Source organism: Tympanuchus pallidicinctus, unplaced genomic scaffold (assembly GCF_026119805.1).
Source record: "Tympanuchus pallidicinctus isolate F22 unplaced genomic scaffold, pur_lepc_1.0 scaffold18, whole genome shotgun sequence".
NCBI lineage: Eukaryota > Metazoa > Chordata > Aves > Galliformes > Phasianidae > Tympanuchus > Tympanuchus pallidicinctus.
Window position 1 is genome coordinate 4,162,071 of NW_026294699.1, and position 14,128 is coordinate 4,176,198.

At 36.7% G+C, this 14,128-nt stretch overlaps 1 protein-coding gene across 22 annotated transcripts in view; it reads left to right on the forward strand.

The window, feature by feature from the left end:
* The window catches only part of RBFOX1 (RNA binding fox-1 homolog 1), a 743,472-nt gene that overhangs the window by 511,583 nt on the left and 217,761 nt on the right, over positions 1 to 14,128 (forward strand). For 8 of the 22 annotated variants that reach the window (XM_052679522.1, XM_052679523.1, XM_052679537.1 and 5 more), the window contains one exon: positions 224 to 444. The exons of 8 other annotated variants lie outside the window; for them this stretch is intronic. In XM_052679522.1, the coding sequence (XP_052535482.1) occupies positions 358 to 444 (87 nt within the window). In that variant the 5' untranslated portion in view covers positions 224 to 357. The remainder of the gene's footprint in view (positions 1 to 223; positions 445 to 14,128) is intronic. 6 more of the 22 variants (XM_052679513.1, XM_052679516.1, XM_052679515.1 and 3 more) reach the window with 2 other exon arrangements.

Sequence of the window (14,128 nt, forward strand, 5' to 3'; positions counted from 1 at the left end):
TCCTGTTTGAAATCCAGGTTGGGGAGTTTGAACTGTATGTGTTTATTACTTAATCTGAACTGATAAAGAGTAGTTGGTTAGTCATGTTATTTAAGCTGGTCCCAAAATAGCACCTTCCTTTTTTGGTAGAGTTAGCTTTGCAGCTGTTGTCTCTATCTGTTGTCTCTGAAGAAAAATTTAACATTAACAGTTGCTGACGTCAATTTTTTTCTTTTTTTTACAGCTGATGTGGGCTTTGCCCCTGACAGAAGTTATTTGGTTCTAGCTCTGAGTTTGGAAGAAGTTGGTATATAGATTTTCCCCTAACTTTCAATTGATGTGTTTAGCTTTAGTGGGAGTAATACTATCACTTAAACCATGTTGTCGTCTCAAGGAGTTTTGCTACATCCATATGGAGTGCCAATGATTCTGCCGGCAGCACCATACTTCGCTGGACTTGTTCAGGTAATGCAAGGCCGCTTCCAACAAGCAACTTAACTCTAGTGCACTTAGAGTAATAATTGGAATTTTTATGGTTGAGAAAGCAAACACTTTTAATACAAGCAAAAGCTCTCATGTATTCGGTGAGAAGACAGTAGGAAATCAAAAAGATGGATCACCCTAATCTGTGTATTGACATCTCTCATGGCTGAATAAATGGTGTAGTTGAGCTATATTTGCTTCTATTGATTTGTCTGCTATTTAACATTCATGCCTTTGCTTCACGAGGTTGACCACAGGGCAGAGGATTTGCTATCCCTTCTGCGTTTCTGAGGGACTCAGCATTCCCACGGCAGATCATAAGACAAAGTAACTTACCGTGATGTGTTTAGGTTAAGTGTTTTAGCACAGCATGTATGTATAGTGTTAAATAAGCATTAATTAATATGTTATGCATCTTGCTGAATGAAGAGGGGTTTGTGGGGTTTTGTGTATGTAAAAATATATCGTAGACTACCTGTGTTACTTTTGAGCCAAGAGAGTGCAAAATCCTGCTTGTGAGAGTTTTATGTTTTAGAAGTTAACTGGCAGTTACTGGATGTACTTACTGTTGCTGTGATGTCTGTTTTTATAATGATTTTATCAAAAAGTGGAATTTTCTGTTGTTAGACTTAAGATTTTTATAGATCGTGTAAGCATTAATAAAGCAAAAGCTATTCCATTGTTTTTAGTAGTAAATATTCTAAGAGAGAATTCGAGTAAAATTTTCAAGCATTTCCCAAATGTCTCCTATAGGTGGGAATTATGGCTGCTATGTATAAAAAGGCTCGAGAGACAATACTGTATGGTGCTGCATTTCTGTGTCTTGGTAGCAGTCAGTCAAATTAACTTTGGAGGAGAGGCTTTTGTTTAAAATTTTTGTTGTGCTCCTTTGCTACAATAATAGTTGGTAGGTGTAGAGGTGAAATCAAAACATGAAACAGTTTTTTTTTTTTTTTTTGTATAGGTCCATTTGGCATTCCAAGATCATGAATTATTCTTCATTTCAGTCTTCATATCAGACATATATGTCTAAAAAAGAAAAATAGCATTGCACAGTGGCTATTATCAAGTATTGAAAAAATGTCTGCTGGCGCATGCAAGCTGATAATGTTTTTGTTGTTGTTGTTGTTTTTTTTAATATAGTGAGACCCAGTAGCACACATAAACACATCAAGCAGGCCTTAATATCCATTAGAATTTGGGGGTGAAGGTCGGACACCAGAGCTCAGTCAGGCCCTTTGCCATCCTGTCCAATAAATAATTACAAGCAAATCGTGCCTTTCACTCTATACTGATTGATGTTGAAATTGCTTTTGAAAGTTCTCATAAGTTCCTGTTATAGATTAAGTGCTGGTGTAGGAAAAATAACTGCACCCAACTGAAATGGGTGAATGTAATCAGGTTTAATGGACTCAAGAGCTTGTTGGGAATTAAATAACTATTGATTTGTTGGAAAGTTGCTGTCATTACAAAATGCCACTCTGGGCGCATTATCCAAGCAGATAGATTAGAAGAAAGGGCCCTTTGAAAATTCGGGATGCCTTATTTCAAATCCTTTTTTCTTTCCTTTGGAGGTTATATCCAGGTCTACATTACTCTGTTAAGCACAGGTCTAAAACAGTAAAGCAATAGAAACTGTGCTATAAAGAATTTGGTACTTTTAAAGGGTTTGGATGAAACATTTTCTTCATACAGTTTCTCATGTAGTCTTTCTTCTTTTCACCCACACCCTGACCCCCCAACCTAGCACCTGAATGCTGAGTTTTGGAAAACAAAAATGTGTAATCTTAGGGGGTACACTGGAATGCTAAATGGTTTCTCTCAGCCCAAGTTTTTATCTACATTAGTGGTACGTGCATTCAGCTTTACGTATGTGAATATTTGTTTATTTTTTAAAGTAAACGAGTTTCCAAAATCTTAATCCAACTGTCCAAAACAACATGGTGCAAAGGACGCTTTACAGACATACCTTGATCATCCACTTCTCAGCATAATTGCATAATTTTCAGAACTCTGATGGATTTAAGTATCTTGATAAGGTTGTTATGCAGATGTTTTCATTGGGTTGCATGTCGAGAGCCATGACTGTGAGGTATTTTTAGGTTTTAACATATAAACTTGAAATTTATTTCTTTGCCTGGATTTCTGCAGAAATTGGGAAGAATTTCTCATTTGGGATTCCCCATGACTTCCAACTGCATTTACGTGTAGACTGCGTATAAAATCAGCCCAGAAACTTTACAGATATTTGGGGAATTTTGTTTTGTTTTTCCTGTTGTTTTGGTGGTTTGTTTTTTTTTGTTTTGTTGTTGTTGTTGTTTTGTTTTGTTTTGTTGGGGTTTTTGTTTTTTTGCTTTTTTGGCCTTTAGTGTTACATGACAGATCTCCGCAAAGGACAGCTAGTGTTTAAAGCTTCTACACTCTTAAGCTCTGCATATGATTTTACATTTGCAAAATGTATGCAGCTTTGGCCAGCCTCTGCTTGTAAATTCATTGCTGAGCTTCATCCTACATCTTCTGCTTGTGTTTGTTACAGCATCTGGTTAGAGATGCTAGAGAAAGTGAAACTTACACAGCTGAGAAAGGGCAGATATTTTGGATACATCTCTAGAAACACTTCTGATAAACAACGCCTATTTACCCAGTTGCGTATATTATTATATCAGAGGATTTGTATTTCTACTGAGGCCGTGTATTTCATTGAGATTAAGAAAATGGAATGTATATGTTCTTGGACAGAGAATGTATTTGTTAAAAGTAACTGATACAACAAATGTGTCAAATCATGCTAAATATGATACTTGCAAATGAGCAAGTAAAAAAGTTTCCAAGAAAGTTGTTTATTAGAGTTATTTTTATTATTAGTGAGAAAAATAAATGTATTTTATTTTTCTGTTCCTCCTCTTTGGTAAACTGTAGGAGGAAAAATCACTTGAAAGAGCAAACAGTAAATAAATAGCATTATGCCTCATGGTTGGAGAGGTGTTTTCTGACTTGGCATGAAAGAGGCACTGGCAGCTTTGTGGGTTTTCAGCAAGGCTGCTGTGAGGAGGGAAGCAGATACAGCCATCCAGCAACTGTGTGTGCTGTGGGCAGCAAGACCTACTTCGTATTACAACTCCCATACTGTTTCCTTGGCAGGTGAGAGCAAACAAATGCCATAGAACACTATGTGGCAATCCAGGAAAAGCCTTCTTGTCCTGCCCTTGGTTCATATCCGAATTTAGCCATTTGATTCCCACAGGGGAACCCTTATGTCCAGATAAACAGTGAAGTCAGTGGGATGTCACGTGAGTGAGAAAGATCCATCTGACCACCTGAGTGCAGGGCGAGTGCCCTGTTGGCAGTAATTTTGGGTATGTGTTGCTGTACTATCTTGTGTTGTCAGAATAAATGCGTGAAATGCAGGTTCAGTTTATCGTAAAAATTACCAAGAGCAGAATCAAAATAACTGTTAGCAATCCATAGAAAAAATGCCCTGTGTAAAAGAATAGGTTAAATGTCTACATTTTATATCTGTACATTTTAAAAACACAAGTGTAGTACGTGAGATTTTAATGTTGAAAACTGAATTATTTATTGCATGTCTGGCTTAGGTGGCTCCATTTCCGTTTAGCAAGAGAGTTTTCCATAGGTATTACTATTATAAAGGTTATTGATGATGAAATTGCTAAGACATTTCAGTAAATTACTTGAAAATTTTAAGTAGAGAAAAGTCTATTTTATACAAAATGTGCTACTTGAATTTGCTACTTGAAGTTTAAAAAGATTATCTGAAGATGATCACTGTTTTCTAATGTACATTTAAAGCACGCTTTAATTTTAGCCTTAGTGACAAGAAAAGCTAGAATATGTTGCAAGGGCTTAAGTTTATACTCACTGTCAAAATCTTCAGTCAACTAATCTAAAACCCTAATTTTTCTTTCTTTGCTTATTTATTTGAGTGATGGTAAGGGCAGGCAGAAAAAAATAGGGAGTAGGCAGTGCTGGATTAACTATTTGGACAAACTGGGAATTAATGTACTTCCACGTACATCATTCACCATTCTAAATTTTTCTTTTAAGGTATTTTGGTTCTGTCTGATTTTCCATAACTGGTTTACTGGTATGTTGAACTGACAACTGGGAAAGTGGTAATCTGGAGACAGTTCCATTCTATTTTAGGGCCAAGTGAGAGAATTGCTTAGAATATGCTGTGAAAAGTAGTGGTGTAGGCTGCTTCACAGCTCCGTCGTTACCAGCCTGTAAAATTCTTGTCTTTGTGCTGCATGGGGAAGTGTTAGCAGTGAATAAATTCAGCATATTGGTAGATGCCAGTGTATTAGGCTACCTACAAAATCTCACCTACTTTTTGGCATCCCGGTTTTGCCAAATATTGTGCATATATTTTGTTCTGTCTGTTGAAAATACTAGTAATTTAGTAGTTCTCACTTGAATAATACTTGACAAAAAGGAGTGATTAGGTTTTAGTTCTTCCCATGGTGCCTGAAATAGTCTTGCTGGATGTCAGAATGCAATCTAGTGGGATGGAATGCAAGCTTTCTCTTTACACTGACTGCGTTGCCTTTTTGAAATGTAGGAAGCAGATCGTTTACCTTACGTGCAGATCTGCTCTGGACTGTTGTGGCATACTGTATTTGCAGATAGCAGGGGTTTCCTGCTGCTGTTTCCACGCTTCTCAGTTCTTCTGTGAGTGAAGGACAAACACGTTTTACTACTGCAGCCTCTTTTCATCTGTTTGTTTGTTTTGTTTGGGAGAGAGTGAATCTAAAATTTCTTTCCCTATAGAAGTTGCAAAGTTTTTCCTCATATTATACATGGATGAAGTGATGTGGCCATCATGTTCTCTCTGTGAGATGTCATTTGCTCGAGAAGCTACAGACTAAGTTCTAAGTCTTTTTCCATACCTGCTGTGAGAGGCTTTCTTTTTGTCTGTCTTGTCAGTAAGTGCAGATATCAGAAAATACCTGCAGAAGGGGAGAGTGGGGCAAAGACACAAGGTCACTAATTTGTGGTTTGGATGGTCTGCATCTGATACAACAAGGAGCTGGGTAAGCCTGCAAGTTTATGGCTGCTTCTTTTGCAATGCTTTATGAAGTGTGGTAAAATAAAAGGATGTCTGAGCTTGTGAGAGCAGAATATTTTTTACTGATAGAGTAATTCTATGGATTCTGTTTATTCATCTCCAAAATAAAGCAAAACTTGTAAGGCTTGGATTGGGAAAACCTGCAGATGGACATTACAAAAAAAAAAAAAAAAAAGCATTTTTCTAAAAGTGCATTTTTGGCAAAATACTCTGAAATCTTAGTTTGGACTTTTTTTTCTCATAGTCCTAAATTGAATGTTGTCTTTTGAACATGGGTGAAGAATTGCAAGTTTAGGTTAAGTTTTGTGCACTATTTTTACAGAAAGCTAACGAAAGTAGACTGGTACCATGGTTCCTTTTCTTCTCATAACGTACAGAGATACACGAGTTAGATGGCTTGGAGGATGACTAAACCCTCTTTAATTGTGATGGTTTTAATAAATCAATAGGAGTGTATTTATTTCATAACAATATTTTTGGTGCTGTGGAAGCTGGAAAGTAAAAGCTTCTTGTCTATATGGTCAACAGTCAGAATGGTTCGTATTTTGCCTTTGTAAGATTTTCTTTGAGGTCCAGTGGTTTGTTGGTTATTTTTGTTTGTTTTTTTCCCCCCTCCTAGTCTCAGGATAATGCTGAATTAGTAATCCTGAGAAGTCTTTCTTTACTCCTCAGAAAGAACTTTCCTCTCTGAGTGTGGTATAGGTGAGCTGAGTTGGATTCTGACCTAGGTGCTTAAAGTGGGATCTGTTTCATTTATCTGAAAGTTTGGAGGTGTGTTAAATAGTGCTAAATAGTTCCCTACTCTCTAACAGGGTTATCTATGTATTTTATTATTCTAGACTTCTGCTTTATTTTAGGGCTTTTATATATATTAATATATAATATGTATATATATAATATATATACATATATATATATATATACACATATATATGTGTATATATATATAATATAATATATAATATTATTAGTGCTTGACCATATTAGACACATATTAGTGCTTGACCAGTTTTCTTGTGTTAAATCTTCTCTGTGTGAACAGAAGTAGACATCAATTTTGACTATTTTGAAAAGTCTAGAAAAGCTTGTTTTTAATAAATCTCACATTTGCTTGTTTAACTTTACCTTCGAATTTTTCTCAAGAACATAATCACAATTGAATCACACTTTAAAAAGAAATTTACTCTTGGCAACATTTGAGGGAAAGAGAGGAGTAAAGGTCCACAACTCTTCCAACACCATCTTAGAATGAAATTATATAACTTCAGTTATTAAAAAGAAACCAAAACACAGTTATTTAGGGTCATAAGAATACAGAGTAGTCAAGGATGCTGTTTGTGCTGCGTGGTTTTTAAGTTGATGGTACTTCAAACTGTTCTATTGCTCTCATTAAAAATTCTTCCCTAATCTCACTAATTTATCCAACTGCACACTTGGGAAACCAAAACCAACCAAAGAAGGTATTGTGCATAACGTTTTACTCTTTATAGCAGTTGCCTGAAACTGTTGATGATCAAAAGTAATTTTTCAAAACTAATTATGGAGGAAAGGAAAGATGGATCAGTTCCATGATATCCTTGGTCATTGCGTACTGGGAAGCTGTCCTGCCTGGCTCCTGCGGTGACTTAGTTCATAGACATATGTTCTCAGAACTCAGTTTTGAACATTGCTGACAGAGGAATTGAGATAAATCCATTGCAAGATTTTCAGAGTATCGTTTTTAACTGAAATATTTTGCTGGACTGAATGGAGTATGTGTTCTTTTTAATGCAAAAATGAATGTTGATTTTTCTTTTTTTTTTTTTTTTTTTCTTTTTTTTGATGTCTTCCTTCATGAAGAAACAGTTAAAATCGGGCACAGGGAAACAGATGTTCATGCACATTTCCCATCTGAAAATACCTTCTTCTGGCCAAGGTGATTGTTAGGCACAATTAAGCCCAGTATATACATCCTGTGCTATAAGCCAAATCTGTGGAATATGTTCTCAATTGGGAAGCGCATGTTTGGGCAGAAGGGAGTTCGTATGAACTTTCATCTGCGGTAGATTTTTGAGAATCACTGTGTTAAAAACATGAGGAGACTGGACTGACAGTTGAGTCTGTGCTCTTGTGCCCTGTAGTGTAAACTATATCTTTAAGAGAAACTTTCAATCCATGAGAAAATTTCCTATGCGTTTCAGGGATGCTTGCATTTGAAATCTGATCTCTGAGGACATTTGGTAACGTGTTGCCAGCTCACTTAAAGCTTCGGATATTATGCCTTGTGTTCCACATTCAATGTAATTGTCACTGTAATCAGCTTAATGATGGCAACTCCTCACAATGACTGCAGGGCTTCTGTACTTTCCTTTACATGTATTATGTCTGCAGTGTGAGTTACTTTTTGATTGTAGATGTATACTTGTAGGGAAGGGAGGAATATCCCTCCTTTCTTTAGACCTTTTAAAATTGTGCATGACATCTATTTATGCAGAGAGTGGGACTTAACATTTCAAATGATACGACAGCATCAACTGTTGAAAAAGATGCTGAGAACCACTCTTGTATTTTGTGACAGATATTGTAACTGAACACATTAGCTGTTCCCAAAACGCATGCTTTTCTGGTATCTCAAAATTTTGTGATGATTGGCTATTTTTTGTTGTATCCGAATATCTTAGACACTATGAAAGTGTATTGACCTAAAAATGTCAGTAGATATCTTATACCTGTCTTTAGTAATTTTTTTGCAGATAAAAAAAATAGACTGCACTAGACAAAAATGCAAGACAGGCATTACTGTTTTGTTGTGTAATGCCAGTCTTTTAATAATGTAGAAAGCTTTGTACTGGGACTGTAAAAACCATCTAATTTTCTTGGCCAGTCATTAAGTCTTTTCTCTGAAGTATACGTGATAGCTTTAAAATCTTTGTTACTGTACTCCCATTTTTTTTATTATAGTAAGACATAAATGTTGAAATACAGAGTCACAAAATTATTGAGGTTACAGGCTCCTCTTGCCACTTAGTCCCAGCTTGCCCCAGCAAGGTGACCCAGAGCAGAGGTCCCAGCCCCACGTGCAAGCAGGGGCATCAATGAAGGGAGCCTGACCCCATTTTTTTATTTTTATTTTTTTTTTTAGTCTCTCTTCAGGTATGCTGATGGGATTTCTCTGGGCTAAACAGCCCTGACTCTCTTGGCCGTTCCTCATACAAGAGATGATCCAGTTCCTTAAGCATCTTCATGGCCCTTCACTGATCTCCGTCCTTGTCTTGTGTGTCCTTGTCTCTTTTATGTTGGGGGAGCCCAGTTTTGGACCCAGTACTCCAGTTTATGTCACTAGTGCTGAATGGAGAAAAAGAAATTGCACTTCTCCTTGCTGAGCTCTGGTCCCTCTGGATGGCAGCATGACTCTCTGACTCGTTAGCCACTCTTCACAGTGATTGTCATCTCCAAACCTGCTGATGTTAAACTCTGCCCCATCATTAATGAAGATGCTAAACGGGACTGAACCCAGTATTGACCCCTGGGGAATTGTTTGTTACTGACCTCCAGCTAGTCTTAGTGCCACTAATGGCTACTTTCCGGGCTTAGCTGTTCAGGTAATTTTCAGACCACCTCACAGTTCATCCAGCCCCTTTATTGACTGGTTGCTTATGATCTTACGGAAGTTGGTTTGCAAGGCCTTACTGAAACTCAGGTACACAATATCTACTCCTCTCCTCTCATCTTACCAGTCTACTTGTTTGATTGTGTAGAGGCTTATTGAGTTGCTCAAACATAAATTGTTGAAGCTGTGCTGACTATTGTAGATGATTTTTCTTGTCTTTTGTATTAATGAAACCAAATAATAACCAAAAATGGTTTCCAGGACTAGCTGCTCCATTATCTTTCTGGGGACTGAGGTGAGTCTGATTCTATAATTGTCTCTAGCCTTAGTACTCCATATACTATCAGTGTTAAATTCTTCTTTAAATGGGTAGAAGTAGTGTTTAATAGCTTATCTTGCCTTTATTATTAACAGAGGCAGGGAGAAAGTTGGCCTGTAGATGAAGATTAAGATATGTGGTGGCTTGTATTTCATAACTGCAAGGAAGTGAGAATTTACCAGCTTTCTGAAAAATAAGTTTTGTACCTTTGAGAGAAGGCTCTGATGTTGTCAATCCTCTTGAACTGGTGGAGACTTCTGAGGAGCAGAATGTTTCTGGAAGCCCATGTTCTTTACAGGCACGAGGCTAAAAGCAATTGTGATATTAACTCATGTTATATATGTGCTATGTATGCAAAAGGCGTTGACTCTCTTAACTCTATGAAGCACATCCTTCATGTGGTGATCATCAGAGTTCCTGGTGGAAGGCTTTTCGCAGCAGGGTTGTTTTTTACACTGGTATTGGTTGATTCTTACAAATTGTTTAAAAAAAAAAAAAAAAAAAGTAGAAGCTTTTCTTTAGCTGAGTAATAGGAAAGTGCTGATAAATTCCTATCAGCTTATAAGTTATTCTCTTGATTCCAATTGGAAATGGTAAATCAAGAAGGAAAAGGTAGTCTGGTAAATCTTACTTTTCATGAGAGAGATTTCAGAGTATTAGGAAGTGTCTTGTGCTTCTGGATAGATGGTTGATCTTCTCTTCTGCATTTTCATTTTATGTTGAGTTAATTGTGAACATCTTCCTCCCCCAGGTTCCAGAAATTAAGCTCAAGTGCTGAAATGCTCAAAAGAGCATTTATGCCTATATTTCTTTTTTATTCTTTCTGTGTTTTTTATTTTCTTAGGGTTTTTTCTTCTGACACAGTATTCAGCTGACCAGTGCCCCATTCTCCCCATACCCTTCTATCAGGCTGTTGTGATGCACTGTCTTTATGACGTGCTTCTCATTTTCTGTATCACGTGCCTCTGTATTTTCTCTCATCTTGTTGCTTTAATAACGTGTGGGGCTTTTTTTCTGTTACTTGAGACACTTCTCCGTCACTAGAATGGCATAAACTTTATTTTGCACTTTATTATTTAGAATTCTGAGTACCACACTTCAGTTCGTTTTCAAAAAATATGATACGTGGCCCACAGCATAAAAATAGTTTGAGTTGGCAGACAGACACCTTCAGAGACAGATCCAAGATATATTTTTAGGGAACACTGTATACTAGCAAGCACTTTAAGTACTTGTGAAAATGCTTCTTGAGTATGACGCCTGTTAGCTCATGAGGTGATTCTCAAATGTACTGTTTAAATTGCCATCCGTTTTGCTGTTAGCTCCCTATCCTAAGGATTAAAACAAATGTGTTAATTTCTATGTGGTCATACAGTACAGTGATACCACTGCATTGTTAATATTTATTACATTTTGCACTTTGTTCTGTATGCTTGGATAATTTCCTTTAAGCAGTGTGTTCCTCGGAGGCAAGTATAAAAATTAATGTTATTAATGTTATATAGTATTATTTTCTTTTTCTTGTCTCAGGAGAGAACATTGTTAAAAATTTGATTCCAAACTCTTTGACAAAAATCATTTCTCAAATGTAACAAAACCTACTTTTTTCTTTTCTTTTTTTTTTTTTTTTTTAACTTCAGAGTCAGAAAGTGAATGTATACATTTATATAAAAAAGGTTTCTTGCTGTGAAGTGGGATTTCAGATTTACTGACTCAAAGAATCTCAACCAGGGAGGATCTTTATGATAATTCAGCATGTCCTCTTGAATACACATGCTGCAGGATTTCTCTGAGACTGGCTGAAAAGAGACCTCTTGGAAGATATTTAATCTTGTTTTAAACATCCAAGTAATTTCAAATCCATCAGTTTCACTGATACCCTACTGAACTGTTTGAATGTTTAATTACCCTTGCAGTTAGAATATTGTGAGGCTCTATTTCTCTTTATTTTAGCCTCTTCTTCCTGCTGTTTTCTTTGCCTGCAAGATTGAAAATGGAAAATAGCCACAAATAAATAGGAAAACTCACAAAGTGCAAGTACCACCTCCGAGGACAGATGTGTATATCGTAGAGATGGAGGAAAAACAGGGAAGGAATGCACCTACGGGATCGTGTAATCTGCTTCTCTGCCTGAAGAGAAGCTGAACTATGCCTATGTACTATATGCCTATGTCATTCCTGACAGATGTTTTCTGTGCCTGTTCTGAAGATCTTGAACGACTGAGATTCAATCCTCTCCAGGCATGAGAGGATTCACACTTCAACTAGAGGGTTTTTTTTTCCTAATGCCTGACTTGAAGTCTTTCATTTTACAGTTTAACCCCCCACTGTTATTAATGTGGAGTGGACACAAAAGAATAATATTTCCATCCATTTCCTTGTGGCCCAAGGTCCTTTTGAAAATGAGTACGTGTCAGCCTTCTCTTGCAGTAGAGGCATCCTCATTCCTTCAGTATTTCCTTAGAGAGATTCCTTTAACCTACTACAGTTGCAAGACATTATGGATAAGGTCTTTAGGTTCATGCAAGTATTTGAGTATCTGATTTCTCTTTTTGAGGAAAATACAATGTAATGCATGGAGCAGGACTTCACTTAAGATTTCTGAAATCTAACTAGGAGATAATACAGTTTTGATAGTAGGTGCAGTGGGGAAGTGGTGCAAGTTAACAGCAAGTCGTGAGACACAGAGCACTGTGAAGGATTGTTTTTTGTTATTTTTTAAAAAAAATTATTTCAGGATTATCACTCTGAGATTTAATACCTTATTTAAAATAAAATCAAAGAAAAACTGTTTCCTTGAGCAGCAGTAAACAAGACACAGTACAGTAGGCGCATATGATTTATAAGTCTTTGGATTTTTTAAACATCCTTTTTATTGAATGTATTTCTGATACAGTGCTCAAAGAAATAGCAATTGTGCAGCCTCAGTGTTTTTGATTTTTAAGTGATAGTTGTAAAATAATCTATTTAAATAATCACCACTGAAATTTTATCTGCCATTTTTGACTGTCAAATTTTGTGCAGCAGGAAGAACATTAGTAGCACAGGCTAGCTAATTCCTTGTCTTTGTGTATCCACTTCTTCATCAGCAACTCAACTGGGACCTAATTTTGAGATGCTGCTGTGTATGTGGCAGTACTATTTTCTGTGCTTTCTTTAGTGAAGCATATTATTGGCATTGGAATGTCCAAAGAATAGGAGCACAGTGTTTTTCTGTACAGATATGTTTAGCTGCAGTGTCGCAGTGACCTGATCCCATATATTACAGAAAATGTGTGAAGAAAGCTCATTTTGCTGCATGGAATTGAAGTTAACGTGGGAAATTTTACTACTGCATTGCACAGAGCAGTTTTCTTGTACCAACATTACAAGAGATCACAATCTGTAAGTCCACTTTTTTCAGTTGACGCCATTATGGCCGTGTCAGCAAAAAGGCCACGTGCTCTGTAGGTATAAGAGAAGGATAGTCTTCTTCAGGAAAAGTGGAAACTCAGTGCAGTGTGTAATGGCAGTAATGTCTGGTATTGTTAACTAATCACATTAGCAAACAGGAAACAGAAAAGGCACAAATGCTATTGTTGTGTAATCTGCACTTAATTTTCCAATTGTGACTGTAATTTAGAGAATGATTATCTAAGCCATGTGATTTCTCTTAGAAAAATTGGGAGAAAAAAAGTGGAAGTATGTTACATGTGCTTTTCAGAGCTGCAGTGCTGTAAAGTCACATGGTACAAATTTCAGTTAATCTGTATTTCCTTTGACAGCCTCCAGTAAAGGAAGGCATTTTGGCATGTGTCTAGATACATTCCTGGCCAAGAAAGCAATGAAATTACAGTAAAGCACATGCTGAAATGCTTTCCTGGATTGGGATCATAGTACTCGTTTAAATGTGATCACATTTTCTGTTTTCCCCTGCTGTTATATTGACGATGGGGTCTGAAACTCTGAGGCAGGGTCCGGGAATAGTCTGAGATCACTGAAAAGTGAAATAAATGAATATTCCCAATCTGGAATTTTCCTGATTTTATTTGTATCACTTTATACAGAATACTGCAAAAACCCCATACATGCTGCATTTCTTTTATAATGCTTTTTTGGCCTAGTTTACTTTTCCTTAGTTCATCACAAGAATGTTAATGTGCTGAGGTGTGCCCTGCAGAAATCAGGCTGGTTAGAAGATAAGACCTTAGTGGAAGTCCAGTGGAACCTCATAGCCCTTCCTGTGGTCCTTCAGGCGTCTCTTGCCAGGTCTTTTTTGTGTAGAATTTAGCAGGTAATCTCAGAGAAGAAAGATATCTTTCCTTTTACTGACCCAGACACAAAATGATTAAAGGTATATTAATACAGTTTGTATTTCATATCCTATTCGTATCATGGGTGAACAGAGGGGAATATGGGTGTTACCTATCGTTATGTTTTGTAAGGATAACCAAGATGTTAGGCAGTTAAAACAATTGTTATTTTCAGTGTAGCTTTTCTTCAGTTTCTCTTCTGCTTTTTGATTTATCATTCTCTTCTTATGGTTTACCTATCAAATCCTGTGTAAGTGGGAGGTGATCATTGTAATGTGGACAAAATCCTGAGTGTAAAGATGGAAAATCTTTGTTTGCTTAGTATGTGTCATACTTTCTCTTGTAGGTATCTATGCATGCATGCTTGTTTAATTGCATGA